The sequence below is a fragment of the Oratosquilla oratoria genome, chromosome 26 (assembly GCF_046742065.1).
Source record: "Oratosquilla oratoria isolate Oo_2021 chromosome 26, ASM4674206v1, whole genome shotgun sequence".
NCBI lineage: Eukaryota > Metazoa > Arthropoda > Malacostraca > Stomatopoda > Squillidae > Oratosquilla > Oratosquilla oratoria.
In genome coordinates this window covers 8,273,883-8,293,317 of record NC_134802.1, presented here as the reverse complement: position 1 = coordinate 8,293,317, position 19,435 = coordinate 8,273,883, and the positions used below count along the sequence as shown (strand labels likewise).

At 37.2% G+C, this 19,435-nt stretch overlaps 1 protein-coding gene across 2 annotated transcripts in view; it reads right to left on the bottom strand.

Annotated features, from left to right (window-relative positions):
- LOC143039379 (spondin-1-like) overlaps nucleotides 1-19,435 on the bottom strand; it is a 294,073-nt gene that overhangs the window by 139,954 nt on the left and 134,684 nt on the right. For both annotated transcript variants that reach the window (XM_076209302.1, XM_076209301.1), the window contains exon 5: nucleotides 5,260-5,398. In XM_076209302.1, the coding sequence (XP_076065417.1) occupies nucleotides 5,260-5,398 (139 nt within the window). The remainder of the gene's footprint in view (nucleotides 1-5,259; nucleotides 5,399-19,435) is intronic.

Below are 19,435 nucleotides of genomic sequence, written 5' to 3'. Positions count from 1 at the left end.
AGGTGGATGGAGTGAACATGAGGTGGTGACCAAGGATGAGATGGATGCATAGGGTAAAAGGGCATTGGGAAAGAGGGGGATGTCTGTTGAGGAAGGAAAGGAGAAGACTATGGTAATTGTTGTTTGGGTATCATAATGTTTACCTTGGTTCGGTGATTTCCCTCAAGGCATTACAGTAATTTCTTTTGATTCAGGAACCTTTTCCGAATCTTCGAACCACACCTATCGTAACTTTGAATAAAATACGATTAAACTCCCCTCCCTTATTTATTGAATATTTAAGGTAATTTTGATTTAAAATCAGGAACTTTGAGAATTTGCTTAAAGTTAAAGTTAACCCGTGGCTTCGAGTTTTCGAACACGTAAGAGTCCCGCCATATACGGCTATTTTTCGTCAGTCCACTCAAAAAGTCCCAGAGCTCTGGAACCAGACACTCCTATCTTGAAACCAGACGGCAAGGGACTTTCTTACATCTTCTCATAAGAAGCCTTTAAATTCTAAATCAATTCAGACCAATTGTCTGAGAATGCAACCAAGTAAGTTCCCGGACATTCTTGTATTTGTTGAGCCACAATTACCACTAGAAAGAAGATAAAAGTGCATGGAGAATGGTTATGTATGAATGATGCTGTGATGCATGGAATGGAGTGTGTGGGGGATGAAAGGTTAAGGAGTATGTGTAAAAGATATTTTGACACAGCCTGAAGTGATTTCTGTCTTCTTTTTTTCTGCATGAGGGGATGGAGAGGGGGGTTGCTGATTAAATGAAGTGGCCTTGTTGTGGATGTGCTGTGTCCTGCTGAATTGCATCTGACCCTGGGCAGTGGATGAGATGCAGGGATGACTTTTCATCCAGAAGGAGCTAAGAAAAGAGGGAGGGAGGGGTGGTGGATGGGAGTGGAGTATGTGGGATCGAAATAGGTGGGAGTGTATTTATGCCTTTGATTTTGGCTACCTCCCTTATAAAGAGGAAAAACCCTTGGTGTGTATATACATAAATATATATATATGTATATATATACATATTATATATATATATATATATATATATATACAACACTGAATGGGTCCCAGTGAACAGATTTACATCTATCAACCACATTTCACTTTAATTCTAGGCCATCAACATCGAGAAATTCGAGGAGTAATATATACAGAAATTGAAGTGTGGTGCAGCCAAGGACTCGAACCTGCGCTAGCACGTGACAAGCAATAGTGACTTAACCGATTGCGCCTTTGGGAGAGATATAAGTTGAGCACAACTTTTCTTAGATATTTGTATGCTCCAGTTACATACACGTATACGAAATTTTGCGTTCAACCCATCCCCACTATCATAGTATACAATGCGGGAAAGTATTTGTACAACATTGAATGGGTCCCAGTCAACATTTTTAGATTTATCAACCACAATTCACTTTAATTCTAAGCCATCAACATTGAGAAACTTGAGAAGGAATACATGAGAAACTTAAATGTGGTACAGCCAAGGATTCAAACCTGCGCTAGCACATGACAAGTGATAGTGGCTTAACCGATTCCGTGTATATATATATATATATATATATATGTATATATCTATATATATATATATATATATATATGTATATATATATATGTATATATATATGTATATATATATACATACATACATACATATACCAAGGCTTTTCCCCCCTTACAAGGGAGGTAGCCAAAAAGGAAAAGGCATAAAATCATTCCCACCCATTACATCCCTTAATACACTGCACACCCCTCCACTCTCTTATCTTAGCACCTCCCAGATGACGGGTCATCCCTGCACCTTGTCCACTGCCCTTGGTCAGAAGCAGTGTCACAAGTCACAGCACATCCACAGCAAGGCCGCTTCGTCAATCCGGCGACCCACCCCCCTCTCCATCCCCCCATGCATAAAAGGAGGAGACGGGGAGAAATCCCTTCGGGCTGCGTCAAATTTTGCTCACACACACCACCCCACCCCCCATCCCCCCGCCCATTCCACCCCATGCATCACAACATCATCCATATACAACCATTCTCCATTCACCCCTGTTTTCTGTCCTCTCCCGTCCTTCCTCAACAGACATTCCCCTCTTCCCCAAAGCCCTCTTCACCCCATCCATCCACCTCATCCTAGGACGTCCCCTCATGTTCACTCCCTCCACATCTGCCTTCCATACCTCTTTTACTAGTCTTTCTAACCTCATTCTTTCCATGTGTCCAAACCATCCTAATACTCTTTCATCAACCCTATCTCCCAACTCCCTTTCCACCCCCGTTTTCCTCCTCACCTCCTCATTTCTCACTCTATCTAGCTTAGTAACCCCCATCATACTTCTCAAACACCTCATCTAAAACACATTCAAACTCCTTCTCTCTTCCTCTCTTATGTTCCATGTTTCTGCCCCATATAGTGCTGTTGGCACAATCACTCCTTCATACAGTCTCCTCCTAGCATCCATTCCCAAATGTCTATTCCTCATTACACTTTTTAATCCACCAAGGCATTTACTCGCTTCTCTCAATCTACATTCTACCTCCACCTTCACTCCACCTTTTCCTGCAACATTTGCACCCAAGTATCTAAAACTATCCACTTCCTCCAGTCGCTCTCCCTTAATGCTCACTTCCAGTCTACTACCACTTTCACCCCTTGTACATCTCATCACCTTACTTTTACATACATACATATACCAAGACTTTTTTCCCCTTACCAGGGGGGTAGCCAAAAAGGACAAGGCACATTTACCCACATTTATCATTAGCTTTCTTCTATCACATACTCTCCCAAACTCTATCACCAACTTCCTCAATCCCTCCTCCGATCCTGCCACAAGCGCAGTATCGTCAGCAAACAACAGCTGGCTCACCTCCCACTTTTCTCCATTTTCTTTAACCACTACCCTTGCATTTACCTCTCGCACTACCCCATCCATGTATAAGTTGAACAGCCAGGGCGACATAACGCATCCTTGACGAAGTCCCAACTTTATCTCGAACCATTCACTCTCTCCATTTCTAATCCTGACACAAGCTCTACTACTCTCATAAAAACTCTTGACAGCTCCTAGAACAGTGTCTTTCTGTCTACCCTATCGTAAGCCTTTTCCAGATCCATAAAAGCCCAAAAAACATCCTTCCCCTTTCCTATAGCTTTCTCACATATTTGTCTTACCACAAAGATCTGATCTACACAACCTCTACCCGTCCTAAATCCACACTGTTCCTCACCAATTACTCCCTCTGTTCCTCTCCTAATCCTCTCAATCAAGATCCTCCCATAAGCCTTACCAACTACACTTAACAAGCTAATCCCTCTGAAACTACTACATTCACACTTGTCCCCTTTTCCCTTGTAAAGTGGAACTATACAGGGACTCCTCCAGTCCTCTGGCACTCTACCCTCCCTCCAGCAAACATTAAATAGCCTCACCAGCCAGTCCACCAACACTGTACCTCCTTCACTTCACTTCATCCTTCCTTATTTCTCCTCCATTTTCCTAACTCATCACGGTCATTTTCTTAGCATTTCCCACTGCAGCTATCTTTCCCTCCCTATCCTCCTTCACATTTAGCAACTCCCTAAAATATTCTGCCCATCTTCCCCTTACTGCCTTCTCTTCCATTATCATCTCTCCATCTGCACCTTTTACCATTTCTTCTCTACTTGATTCGCCTCCTCTTCCTCTCTTAATTTCTTTCCAAAACATCTTTTTATTACTTTCAAAATTTTCTGTCATACTCCTACCCCATTTCACATCTGCTCTCCTCTTTGCCTCCTTTACCTTTTGCTTTACTTCTCTTTTCTTTTCTTTGTACCTCTCATATGACTCCCTTGTCCTATTTTGTAACCAATCTGTGAAAGCTCGCTTCTTCTCTTCTACAACCTTCTTTGTTTCCTCATCCCACCATTCACTACCCTTCCTTCTATTTCCTCCTGTCCTTCTTGTTCCACGGACCATCCTTGCACACTTTGTGACTCCCTCCTTGAACCATCCCCATTCCTCCTCCACACCTAGCTCTACTCTATCCTTCACTCCCTCCCACTCCTCCTTCAGCTTCTTCTTGTACTCCTTCTCCTTTTCCTTTTCATTTAAAGAGTTCACTCTAAGCACCTCCCTACCTTTTGTCCCTTTCCTCTTTCTCCATCTATCCTCCACTCTCAACTTACCTTCCACCAAAAAATGATCTGATATTTCCCCACCCTCTCCCCCTAGCACATGTACATCCTTAACTCTTCCTATCATAGTCCTATTTACAACTACATAATCCATCAGCGCTCTATCTACCACCCTTCCATCCACCACCCTCTCCCATGTGTACTTATGCTTGACTTTCTTCCGAAACACTGTATTTGCTATCATCAACTCTCTTTCTAGACACATTTCCGCCATCAACTCTCCACTACGATTCTTTCCTGGAATTCCACATTTCCCAACCACTCCATCAATTGGACCATTTCCTACCCTAGCATTAAGGTCTCCCAGTGCTATTACATTGTCATTTCTTCCTAAATCCTCTATGCACTCATTTAAATCTATCCAAAAGGCCTCCTTTTCTTCTATACCCTTCTCACTGCCAGGCCCATATGCACTTACAAAGACCCACAACTACTTTCCCAGTTTCACCTTCATCCACATTATCCTTGAGGAAACCTCCTTCCACTCCACTACACGTTTACCTATCTCTTCACTTACTAGAATAGCCACCCCTTCCCTCCCTCGCCCTCTCTTCACTCCTGATAACCTCCCACTTACACTCCCAAACTTACACTCACCCTTCCTTTTCAACTTAGTTTCACTCAAAGCCAACACATCCATCTTTCTTCTCACAAACATACTATCTATCTCTTCCCTTTTACTCTCATTTGTACCACATCCACGCACATTAAAAGACCCAAACCTTAGGGTGCTGGTCGGAAAACTCCCAGACCCTCTTATGCCTTTACTTTTTCGTTTAGGAATGTCCCCTGTGGGGCTACAAGGAGAAGTATGCCTAGTCCCAATCCCCGTCCCTTTCTTCTCGCCTCTTACGATCCAAGTGGAAATACTTGGAGGCAGTATTCTTTTCCCCCACCACAGATATGCACAATAGTTTCAAAGATAATTCTTTTCACTCTATATGCATCCTTGCTTAGAATATTTCATGCAAATGCACATCACACATGAACACCCAATAAATTTTGAGTATTTGGGCTGATGTCTGAACCTGATAGACTGTAAGATCCAAGTTTCATTATTATGGCCAACCTTGCATACCTCATATTTCGCTTCATTGCAGGCGCAGCATTCCTTGACGTTTTCTCGTGGCTTTGGATGGGGCGCGTCCTCACACATGAGTTTGGAGAGACGTCCTTCATCCATATACCACTGGTCATTCTGCCCCACAAGAGTCACCCTGTAACACCCAAATTCATTATGGATTTCATTATACCACATGAACACACATATGTTTATCATCTTGCAAATGACTGTAAAAGCTCACGTGCACAAACACACAAACACACACACGACAGTCGAAGTGACAGCGAAGATTGGAACTCTGGAAAAACATCAATTTTCGTGCATCTCAACAATGAGGGAGTACCTGTATTGTATTAGTAGGGAAGGGGAAAGCTCGTGGTGTAGTGTGAAGGTGAAGAAAAGGAGAAGGGGAGGGATTATTGAGGAAAAAAGAAGAAAATGAGGAAGGGGACGAACGGGCCCTGGAAATCAGAAGGAATATCAATAAAGAATGCGCAGACGATAGTGGTGAAGTCAAAGAAATGTAAAAATTTGAAATATAGATAAGGGCAGCGCAATGGAAGGTGAAGATAATTATTTCCATGGATTTAATGAGGGAGGAGATGACAACTTCCCCTGATTAGCAAGTATAGAGAAAAACTAACAAAAATGAACGAACAATGGGAGGTTTGGTTCAGTTAACTTGCACTGATTACACAAAGAGTTGATAAATTGGAAGAACTAAAGGAGTTCCTAACCTAAATGCAGAAATAGAACAATTAAAATGACAGTTAAAAGTAAAGGATGAGAATGAGGAATTAACTAGGATTAATGAAGAGAATAAAGAGTCCATAGAAAAAGAGGTAAGTGGTTGGAAAAAGGTTCAGGAAAATAGCAAAATTGAATTTAGATGAAGGAACACACTAAGTACATACTTATTAAAGTGATGAGAGAGAAGGAGAATATTGTAAGAGACTTAGCAGATAAAAAGAAATGTATAATTATGTTGGGAAGAGAAACATAATCCAAATAGGACTACAGGAGTTAAGAAGAAAAAAAAAAGTGAACAGGGTACTAAGAATATTTCAAGAAGGTGAATAGGAAATAAAGAAAGAAATTGAAGAAATATATAGACTTGGGAAAAACAGTGTAGACAAGACCAGACTAATTAAGGTTAAATTCAGGTCACAAACGACAGCAAAGAATGTCTTTTCAAAAACAGGAAAAATAGCAGAAAGTGATCGGTACGAACATGTATGGATAAAAAGAGAGATGAATAAAGAGGAAAGAGAAGAAGAAAAAACAAGGGGGGGAAAACGAGAACAGAACAGTTAGACAAAGAGAAATTCTATTGGAGAGTAGTGGATATGTAAGTGAGGAAATGGTTCATAGGAGAGAAAAACGGAAAGGAAACAGAAAACAGGATGGAAGTAGCATAAAATTAAGTGTCCTTCATAAATATAGATGGATTAATAACAGGCTTGAATGAACTGAATGATTGCCTGAAGGAAAAGGAATCTGACATAATGGGAATTGTGGAGACAAAATTGAAAGGTCCATTACCACCCAACAGTGTAGGACATGGTGTATATAATATTGGATTAGAAACAGAGAAGTAAAACAAGGTGGTAGAGTTATGTTCATGACTAAGAAGGATATAAAGGTGAGGAATATTACATATGGAGAGAATAGAGTGGATTATGATCATGTTGGAAATAGAGGACAGGCACAAGAAGAGCAGGAAGTTTGTGGTAAATTATGTGCCTCCTAAAACGGCTTCGTGGGAAGAGAGAGAACACAAAAATATGTTAGAAGACACAAGGATAACACTAGATAAGATAATAGATGATGGAGGAAGAATAATTATAATGGGTGACTTTAATTGTAAAGAAATCTGCTGGGAAGAGATGACAGTGAAGTGGGGAGATGACGTATGGGGAATGTACTACTTGATATGATTATAAAACATATATTGACAATGGATACAAGAGAATACTAGGTATAGAAATGAGGAAGAACCATCGAGACTAGACCTAATAATCACATCAGAACTTGAAATGGTGGACAAGATTGAATATAAGACACCAATACGTAAAAGTGACCACATATTAGTAGAACTGGAACTAAATGAAGAAAAATACATGAGAAAAAACGAACAATATAGAAAGGGAAGAATGATGTATGGAAAAACAAATTTTGATAAAACGAGTTTTTTTTTTCTTCAAAAAGCAGATTGGGAAAGGATATACAATGAGGAAACAAAAGTAGAAGAGAAATGGAAAAAATTGACAACAATTTATAAAGGAGTGAAAAAGTATGTAAAATGTTGGTACAACAAAAGATGTAGAGAGTTAAAAGATAAAAGGGATAAAGCTTGGATAAAATGGGGGAAAGACAAAAAACCCGAAACTGGAAAATATTTACTGATTATAGGAATGAATATGTATAAATGCGCAGAGAAGAGAAGAGAAAATACGAAAAGCATGTCATAGAAAAATGTAAAGATCAACCAAAACTATTTTACAGATTTGTAAACAACAAACTGAAAAACAAACAATAATTAGTGAAACTACGACAAGGAGGAATAGAATACACAGAGGAAATAGTAATGGCAGAAATTATGAATAAGCATTTCAAATCAGTGTTTACGAGAGAGAACATACAACGGAGAGATGACGAGTGGGAGGGGGAAATTCCCCCCATGAAAGAAACAGAAGTAACAAAGAATGAAATAATGAATCACTTTAGTGATCTCGATGTTAGAAAATCGCATGGTCCAAATAAAATGGCAAACTAGATTTTGAGAGAATGCAGGAACGAACTAAGAGACAAAATACATAGTCTAATAAACAGTTTATTGAAAGAAGGAAAAGTTCTAAAACAGGGGTTCTTAACCTTTTTTCTCCAATTCCCCACTTTTTAGTGAGCCAACTCTCCATTTCCCACCACAGCATCGGTCTTTGACAAATTCGATTTTAACCCATGCAGTGTTTAGTACGTAAATATACGCTTTGCTTTTTTGTGCCATTTTACGGCCCTTATTTTTTTTTTTTTTTTTTTGCATATATTAGATTTTTTACTAACAGTTATCACATGGAAATAAAATACATATGAAAAGACAGTGGTTCTTCTGTCCGACCGGTCATTCCCCACTTGGCAACTCCGCCATTCCCCACCAGTGGGGTCCCCACAGGTTAAGAACCACTGTTCTAAAAGATTGGAAAAGAGCAAACATAGTACCAATATATAAGGGAGGAAACAAAGAAGACCCTACAAACTATACACCGGTCTTTCTTGCAAGTACGGTAGCAAAACTTTGTGAAAGAATTATCAAAATTAGATGGGTAAAGCATTTGGGGAAAAAAATGTACTAGATCCGAGGGAGTTTGGATTTAGACAAGGAAGATCATGTGTCACAAACCTGATGTGCTTCTATTCAAGACAAATAGACATAATACAGGAAAGAGATGGATGGGCTAATTGTGCATTACTAGACCTGAAAAAAAGATTTTGATAAGGTGCCACATAAAAAATTGCTAAAGAAATTAGAAACTGCAGGAAGAATACAGGGCAAACTACTTAAGTGGATGGAAGACTTCTTGCATGAAAGAAAAATGAAAGTGGTGATATGAGACAAATAATCCAATAATGTTTGCTATATATATTAATGATATGGATGAAGGAATTGAAAGTTATATGAGCTTCTTCGCAGACGATCCAAAAATGTTGAAAAAGTGAACACCGAAGAAGATTGTGAGTCGCTGCAAAGCGATCTCAATAAAGTATGGGAATGGAGTAGGAAGTGGGAGATGGAATTCAACATTAAGAAGTGTAGTATAATACAATTTGGAAGAAGCAAACAAAGAATAGTGGGAGCATATATATTGGGAGAGGAAGAAATTAAAAAGTGGAAAACGAGAAGGACCTAGGAGTCATTATTATGAATAATATGTTCCTTGAGAAACATAAAACAAAGTTGAGAAACTTATAGCTTAATAAGATCAATCAAAGTGGCATTTACATACCTGGACGAAGAAATGGTGAAGAAAATACTAGTCACTTTGATAAGACCAAGATTGGAGTATGCAACGACGACGTGGACACCAAGTGAAAAAAAAAGTACTACAAAACTTGAAAGAATTTAAAGAGCACTTACGAAATTGGCACCAACGCTCTCAGAACTATCATATGAGAAGAGGCTGGCAAAATTTGAGCTACAGACATTAGAGCAAAGAAGAGAGAGAGAAGACTTGAAAGGTATGGAAATTATTGATAGAGAGGATCTAATAAGGACATGGAAAGAATATCAAGGAAGACAATTATAGAAGAGACCTGAAAAAGAACAGATTTCCCCGCAGGATAATAGCCGTTTGGAACATGTTAGATGAGAATGTGGTGTGTGCAAAAACGATGCACGAATTTAAAAACAGTCGAGATAAAACGAGATATGGAGACGGGACACCACGAGTATAGCTCCCCTTCCCGTAAAATACAACTACGTAAATACAACTAGGTAAACACACACACACACACACACACACACACACACACTTCAACGAATGGACGGCTTAGAAGACGTTCTGAAGAAAATTGAAGTTTTGTGGATCCCAACGCAAAGAGAAGTGCCTATTGTATTTACAGGGTGGGGGGAAATTGCTCGTGGAGTAGTAGGAAAGTAGGGAAAGAGGAAAAGGGGAGGGATTACTGAGGGAAATGGAAGGAAATGAGGAAGGAGTAGACTTGGCCCAGGCAGACAGGCCTGTAAAGATTAGAAGTATAGATAAGAGCAATACAGTAGAAAGTGATGAGAATATTTTCCAGGGATTTAAAGAGGGTGGGGGGGACACAACCCCCCCCCCACCCCCCACCCCGACTGACAAGACTAGAAGAGAAGGTCGATAAGATGATCGAGGACTTGGAGCGTAGGTTCGGTCATGTTAACAATATTATACGGAGAGTTGAAAAATTGGAAGAACTAGAGAAGGCGAACAAAAACTTAACGAGATAAGAACGAGATAAGAACGGAGTCAGAAAAAGAGAGATTCTATTGGAGAGTAGTGAATATGAAACTAAAGAAAGTCGACATACAAGAGAAAAACAAAAGGGAAACAGAGAACACAATGGAAGTGGCAGAAAACTAAGAGTGTCTTACACAAATATAGATGGATTAATAACAGGATTGAATGAGCTGAATGATTATTTGAAAGAAAAAGAACCAGACATAATGGGAATTGTAGAAACAAAATTAAAAGGTCCACTACCACCCAACAGTGTAGGACATGATGCATATAATTATTGGATTAGAAACAGAGTGAAAAAGGAAGGGGGTGGAGTTATGTTCCTGACTAAGAAGGATATAAACGTGAAGTGTGTCACATATGGAAAGAATACCGTAGAGATGATAATAATGGAAGTAGAAGACAGAGATAAGAAGAACAGAAAGTTTGTGATAAATTATGTGCCCCCAAAAACAGCCTCATGGGAAGAGAGTGAACATAAAAGTATGTTAGAGGACACAAAGATAACATTAAACAAGATAATGGAAGAGGGAGGAAAAATAGTTATGATGGGCGACTTTAACTGCAAAGAAATCTGCTGGGAAGAAATGACAGTAAGGGGTGGAGACGGCTCATGGGGAAACGCTCTACTTGAGATGGTTACTGACCATACAATGACACAATGGATACAGGAGAACACTAGGTATAGAAATGAAGAAGAGCCATCGAGACTAGACCTAGTAATTACATCCGAACCTAGAATAGTGGACAAAATTGAATATAAAACACCAATAAGTAAAAGTGACCACATATTGATTGAACTGGAACTTAATGAAGAAAAATATATGAAAAGAAATGAACAATACAGAAAAGGAAGAATGATGTATGAAAAAACAAACTTTGATAAAATAAGAGAATTCTTTCAAAAGGAAAACTGGGAAGAAATATACAAAGAAAAAACAACAGTAGAAGAGAAATGGAATATTTTGACAAAAATTTACAAAAAAGGAGTGGAAAAGTATGTCCCAAGACAAAAACAAGAAAAAGAATATGTAAAATGCTGGTACAACAAAAGCTGTAGGGAGTTAAAAGACAAAAGAGACAAAGCCTGGACCAGATGGAAAAAAGACAGAAGACCTGAAAAATGGAAAATATATACCTGTTATAGAAATGAATATGTACAAATGTGCAGAGAGGAAAAGAGAAAATATGAAAAAGATATCATTAAAAAGTGTAAAGATCAACCAAAACTATTCTACAGATTTGTAAACAATAAACTGAAAAACAAACAAGACTTGGAGAAATTAAGACAGGAGGGAGTTGAATACACTGAGGAAATGGAAATGGCGGAAATTATGAACAAACATTTTAAACCAGTGTTTACAAGGGAGAACATACAACCTGAAGAGAACGAATGGAAAGAGAAAGTCCCCCCTATGAAAGAAATAGAAGTAACAAAGAATGAAATATTAACACACTTGAGTAATCTTGATGTCAGAAAATCGCATGGACCAGATGAAATAGCAAACTGGATACTGAAAGAATGCAGGAATGAACTGGCAGACAAAATACATAGCATACTAAATAGTTCCTTGAAAGAAGGAAAAGTTCCAGAAGATTGAAAAAAAGCAAATATAGTACCTATATATAAAGGAGGAAATAAAGAAGAACCTACCAACTATAGACCAGTCTCTCTAACAAGTACAATAGCAAAAATTTGTGAAAGAATTATCAAAAGTAGATGGGTAAAATATTTAGAAAAAAACAAAGTGTTAAATCCAAGGCAATTTGGATTCAGACAAGGACGATCATGCGTCACCAATTTAATATGTTTCTATTCAAGGCTAATAGATATAATACAAGAAAGAGATGGATGGGCGGACTGTGCATTTTTAGATCTAAAGAAAGCTTTTGACAAAGTACCACATAAGAAGTTGCTTAAGAAATTAGAAACTGAAGGAGGAATACAGGGCAAACTACTAAATTGGATGGAGGACTTTTTGCAAGAAAGAAAAATGAGAGTAGTGATAAGAAACCAGCACTCAAAATGGGATGAAGTAATAAGCGGTGTTCCGCAGGGAACAGTTCTGGCCCCAATAATGTTTGCTATATATATTAATGATATGGATGAAGGAATAGAAAGCTATATGAGCTTCTTTGCAGATGATGCAAAACTACTGAAAAGAGTGAAAACTGAAGAAGATTGTGAATCACTACAGAGAGATCTAAATAAAGTACAAGAATGGAGTAGGAAGTGGGAGATGGAGTTCAATACAAAAAAGTGTAGTATAATGGAATTTGGAAAAAGCAAAAACAGAATAACAGGAGCATATAAATTGGGAGAAGAAGGAATAAAAAAAGTAGAAAATGAGAAGGACCTGGGAGTCATTGTTATGAATAATATGTCACCTGAGAAACATATAAATAAGATTTTTGGAGAAACTTATAATCTAATAAGAACAATCAAAGTTGCATTTACATACCTGGATGAAGAAATGGTGAAGATAAGATCAAGATTGGAATATGCAGCAACGATATGGTCACCAAGTACAAAAAAATGTATAAAAAAAACTTGAAAGAATACAAAGAGCAATTACAAAATTGGCACCAACACTCTCAAAACTATCATATGAAGAGAGACTAGAAAAACTTGAACTACAGACACTAGAGCAAAGAAGAGAGGAGATTTGATAGCTATTTACAGAATCATGAAAGGCATAGAAATTACTGACAGAGAGAATCTGATAAAATGGGATGACAGAAATACTAGAGGACACGGAAAGAAAATAAAAAAAGACAACTATAGAAGAGATTTGAAAAAGAACAGCTTTCCTCACAGAGTAATAGACAGTTGGAACAAGTTAGATGAGAAAGTGGTGTGTGCAAAAACAATACATGAATTTAAAAATAGTTTAGATAAAATGAGATATGAAGACGGGACCTCACGACCATAGCTCACCTTCCCGTAAAATACAACTGGATAAATACAACTAGGTAAATACACACACACTTTCATCGAATGGACGGCGAGAATTGGTGTTCCGAGGAAAAAGGAAAATCTACGTGGATCTCAACGTCCAGGAAGTGCCTTTTTGTATTTATAGGGAAGGGGAGTGCTCGTGGAATAGTGGGGAAGTGATAGAGAAGGACAAGGGAAGGGATATTGAGGGAAATGGAAGGAAATGAGGAAGAGAGAGACACGGTCCAGGAGGCCAGGAGATTTGTAAACAAGAGACGAACTGAAGACGATGACTTTGGAGAGGACGGGATCAACAAAAATGTAAAGATTAGAAGTATAGATAAGAGCAACACAGAGGAAGGTGATGATGATAGTTTCCAGGGATTTAAAGAGGGTGGGGGGATACCAACCTCCCCCGATTGACAAGACTAGAGGAGAAACTTGATAAGATGATCGAACATTGGGAGGATAGGTTCGGTAATGTAACCAACATTGCGCACAGAGTTGAAAAATTGGAAGAACTAGAGAAGGCGAACTAAAACTTAACTACGGAAATTGAAGAATTAAAAAGACAGTTAAAAGAAGTAAAAAAGGAGAATGAAGAATTTTAGAGGAATAGTAAGGACAACAAAGAGGGTTGGAAAAAAATCCAAGAAAACAGTAAAGTTGTATTTACTGACATAATCAAACAACAAATGAAAGAACAAACTGAAGACTCAGTTATTAAAGTGATGAGACAGAAGGAGAATATAGTAAGAGAATTAGCAGATAAAAATAAATGTATAATTATATTAGGAATGGAAGAGAAATATAACCCAGATAGAACCACAAGAATCAAGGAGGAAAATGAAAAAGTAAGAAGTTTACTTGAATTAGTTCAGGAAGATGAGCCAGAAAAAATGAAACAAATCGAAGACAAGTTTAGGCTCGGAAAGTATAGTACAGATAAGACCAGGCCTATTAAGATTAAATTCAGCTCACAAACGACGGCAGAGAATATCTTATCCAAAACAGGGAAACTAGCAACAAGTGAACAATATAAAAAGGTATGGATAAAAAGGGAAATGAATAAAGAGGAAAGAGAGGAGGAAAAAAAGAAAAGACATGAAGCTAAGGAAAAAAAACGAGAACAGAACAGAGTTAGAAAAAGAGAGATTCTATTGGAGAGTAGTGAATATGAAATTGAGGAAATTCGACATACTAGAGAAAAACAAAAGGGTAACAGAGAACACAATGGAAGTGGCAGAAAACTAAGAGTGTCTTACACAAATATAGATGGATTAATAACAGGATTGAATGAGCTGAATGATTATCTGAAGGAAAAAGAACCGGACATAATGGGAATTGTAGAAACAAAATTATAAGGTCACTACCACCCAACAGTGTAGGACATGATACATATAATTATTGGATTAGAAACAGAGTGACAAAACAAGGGGGTGGAGTTATGTTCCTGACTAAGAAGGATATAAACGTGAAGTGTGTCACATATGGAAAGAATACAGTAGAGATGATTATGATCGAAGTGGAAGACAGAGATAAGAAGAGCAGAAAGTTTGTGATAAATTATGTGCCTCCGAAAACAGCCTCGTGGGAAGAGAGTGAACATAAAAGTATGTTAGAGGACACAAAGATAACATTAAATAAGATAATGGAAGGTGGAGGAAGAATAGTTATGATGGGCGACTTTAATTGCAAAGAAATCTGCTGGGAAGAGATGACAGTAAAGGGTTGAGACGCCTCATGGGGAAGCGCTCTACTTGAGATGATTACTGATCGTACAATGATACAGTGGATACAGGAAAACACTAGGTATAGAAATGAAGAAGAACCATCGAGACTAGAACTAATAATTACATCTGAACCTAGAATAGTGGAAAATATTGAGTATAAAACACCAATAAGTAAAAGTGACCATATATTGATTGAACTGGAACTAAATGAGGAAAAAATTATGAAAAGAAATGAACAATATAGGAAAGGAAGATTGATGTATAAAAAAACAAACTTTGATAGAATAAGAGAATTCTTTCAAAAAAAAAAAAAACTGGGAAGAAATATACAAAGAAGAAACAACAGTGGAAGAGAAATGGAATATTTTGACAAAAAATTATAAAAAAGGAGTAGAAAAGTATGTCCAAAGACAAAAACAAGAAAAAGAATATGTAAAATGCTGGTACAACAAAAGTTGTAGGGAGTTAAAAGACAAAAGAGACAAAGCTTGGACCAGATGGAAAAATACAAAAGGCCTGATAAATGGAAAATATATACTTGTTATGGAAATGAATATGTACAAACGTGCAGAGAGGAAAAGAGAAAATATGAAAAAGATGTCATAGAAAAGTGTACAGATCAACCAAATCTATTTTACAGATTTGTAAACAACAAACTGAAAAACAAACAAGACTTGGAGAAATTAAGACAAGGAGTTGAATACACAGAGGAAATAGAAATGGCGGAAATTATGAACAAACATTTCAAATCAGTGTTTACAAGGGAGAACGTACAACCTGAAGAGATCGAATGGAAAGAGAAAGTACCCCCTATGAAAGAAATAGAAGTAACAAAGAATGAAATATTGAAACACTTGAGTAATCTTGATGTCAGAAAATCGCATGGACCAGATGAAATAGCAAAATGGATTTTGAAAGAATGCAGGAATGAACTGGCAGACAAAATACATAGCATAATAAACAGTTCCTTGAAAGAAGGAAAAGTTCCAGAAGATTGGAAAAAGCAAATATAGTACCTATATATAAAGGAGGAAATAAAGAAAACCCTACCAACTATAGACCAGTCTCTCTAACAAGTATAATAGCAAAAATTTGTGAAAGAATTGTCAAAAGTAGATGTGTAAAATATTAAAAAAAAAAAAAAAAAAAACGTGCTAAATCCAAGGCAATTTGGATTCAGACAAGGACGATCATGCGTCACTAATTTAATATATTTCTATTCAAGTCTAATAGATATAATACAAGAAAGAGATGGATGGGCTGATTGTGCATTTCTAGACCTAAAAAAAGCTTTTGACAAACTACCACATAAGAAGTTGCTTAAGAAATTAGAAATTGAAGGAGGAATACAGGGCAAACTGCTTAATTGGATGGAAGACTTTTTGCAAGAAAAAAAATGAGGGTAGTGATAAGAGACAAACACTCAAAATGGGATGAAGTAATAAACGGTGTTCCACAAGGAACAGTTCTGGCCCCAATGATGTTTGCTATATATATTAATGATATGGATGAAGGAATTGAAAGCTATATGAGCTTCTTTGCAGATGATGCAAAACTATTGAAAAAAGTGAATACGGAAGAAGATTGTGAATCACTACAGAGTGATCTAAATAAAGTACAGGAATGGAGTAGGAAGTGGGAGATGGAGTTCAATACAAAAAAGTGTAGTATAATGGAATTTGGAAAAAGCAAAAACAGGATAACAGGATCATATAAATTGGGAGAAGAAGGAATAAAAAAAGTAAAAAATGAGAAGGACCTGGGAGTCATTGTTATGAATAATATGTCACCTGAGAAACATATAAACAAGATTTTTGGAGAAACTTATAATCTAATAAGAACAATCAAAGTTGCATTTAGATACCTGGATGAAGAAATGGTGAAGAAAATTCTAATCACCCTGATAAGACCAAGATTGGAATATGCTGCAACGATATGGTCACCAAGTATAAAAAATTGTATAACAAAACTTGAAATAATACAAAGAGCAATTACAAAATTGGCACCAACACTCTCAAAGTTGCATTTAGATACCTGGATGAAGAAATGGTGAAGAAAATTCTAATCACCCTGATAAGACCAAGATTGGAATATGCAGCAACGATATGGTCACCAAGTACAAAAAATTGTATAACAAAACTTGAAAGAATACAAAGAGCAATTACAAAATTGGCACCAACACTCTCAAAAGTATCATATGAAGGGAGACTAGCAAAAATTGAACTACAGACACTAGAGCAAAGAAGAGAGAGAGGAGATTTGATAGCTATTTACAGAATCATGAAAGGCATAGAAATTACTGATAGAGAAAATCTGATAAAATGGGATGATAGAAATACAAGAGGACATGGAAAGAAAGTCAAGAAAGACAGCTATAGAAGAGATTTGAAAAAGAACAGCATTCCTCACAGAGTAATAGACAGTTGGAACAAGTTAGATGAGAAAGTGATGTGTGCAAAAACAATACATGAATTTAAAAATAGTTTAGATAAAATGAGATATGAAGACGGGACCCCAAGAGCATAGCTCCCCTTCCCGTAAAATACAACTAGGTAAATACAACTAGGTAAATACACACACACACACACACACATACACACACACTTTTGTCGGATGGACGGCGAAGATTAGAGTTCTGAAGAAAAAGTGAAATATTCGTGGACTTCAACGCAAAGGAAGTACCTATATTAGTTACAGGGAAGGGGATAACTCGTGGTGTCGTAGGAAAGTGAGGAAAAAGGAGAAGGGGAGGGATTACTGAGGGAAATGGAAGGAAATGAGGAAGGGCAGGACTTGGCTCAAGAGGCCAGACGTCTTGTAAACAAACGAAGGACCGATGATTCTGGTGATGAGATTAACAACATTGTAAAGATTAGATATATAGATAAGAGCAGCACAATGGAAGGTGAGGATAATAATTTCCAGGGATTTAATGAGGTTGGGGGGATACCAACCTCCCCCGATTGACAAGACTAGAGGAGAAACTTGATAAGATGATCGAACATTGGGAGGACAGGTTCGGTAACGTAACCAACATTGCGCAGAGAGTTGAAAAGTTGGAAGAACTAGAGAAGGCGAACAAAAATTTAACTAATGAAATAGAAGAATTAAAAAGACAGTTTAAAGAAGTAAAAGAGGAGAATGAAGAATTAAAAAGGAACAATAGAGACAATAAAGAGACCATAGCAAAAGATGCACAGGGTTGGAGAAAAATACAGGAAAACAGTAAAGTTGCATTTACTGATATAATTAAACAACAAATGAAAGAACAAACTGAAGACTCAGTTATCAAAGTGATGAGACAGAAGGAGAATATAGTAAGAGACTTAGCAGATAAAAAGAAATTTATAATTATATTGGGAATGGAAGAGAAACATAACCTAGATAGAACTTCAAGAATCAAGGAGGAAAAAGAAAAAGTAAGCAGTTTACTAGAATTAGTTCAGGAAGATGAACCAAATAATGAAACAAATCGAAGAGATGTTTAGGCTCGGAGAATATAGCACAGATAAGACCAGACCAATTAAGATTAAATTCAGATCACAAACAACAGCAGAGAATATCTTAGCAAAAGCAGGGAAACTAGTAAAGAGTGAACAATATAAAAAGGTATGGATACAAAAGAGAAATGAATAAAGAGGAAAGAGAGGAAGAAAAAATGAAAAGCAAAGAAGCTAAAGAAAAAAACGAGACCAGAACGGAGTCAGAAAAAGAAGAATTCTACTGGAGAGTAGTGAATATGAAATTGAGGAAATGGAGCATAACACAGAGAAACAAAAAAGAAACAGAGAATACAATGGAAATAACAGAAAGTTAAGAGTGTCCTACACAAATATAGATGGATTAATAACAGGACGGAATGAACTGAACGAGTATCTGAAGGAAAAAGAACCGGACATAATGGGAATTGTAGAGACAAAATTAAAAGGTCCACAACCACCCAAAAGCATAGGACACAATGCATATAATTATTGGATTGGAAACAGAGAGGAAAAACAAGGGGGTGGAGTTATGTTCCTGACTAAGAAGGATATAAACGTGAGGTGTGACATATGGAAAGAATAGAGTAGAGATGGTTATGATAGAAGTAGAAGACAGAGATATGAGCAAAAAGTTTGTAATAAACTACGTGCCCCCCAAAAACAGCCTCGTGGGAAGAGAGTGAACATAAAACAAGATAATGGAAAAAAAGTTATGATGGGCGACTTTAATTGCATGAGAAGACTCATGGGGAAATGTTCTACCTCAGATGATTATTGACCACACAATGACACAATGGATTCAAGAGAACACTAGGTATAGAAATGAAGAAGAACCATCGAGACTAGACCTAATAATCACATCAGAACCTGAAATAGTGGAAAAGATAGAATACCAGGCACCAATAAGTAAAAGTGACCACATATTGATAGAACTAGAACTAAATGAGAAAAAATACATGAAAAGAAATGAACAATATAGAAAAGGAAGATTGGTGTATGAAAAAACAAAATTTGATAAAATAAGATAATTCTTTCAAAATG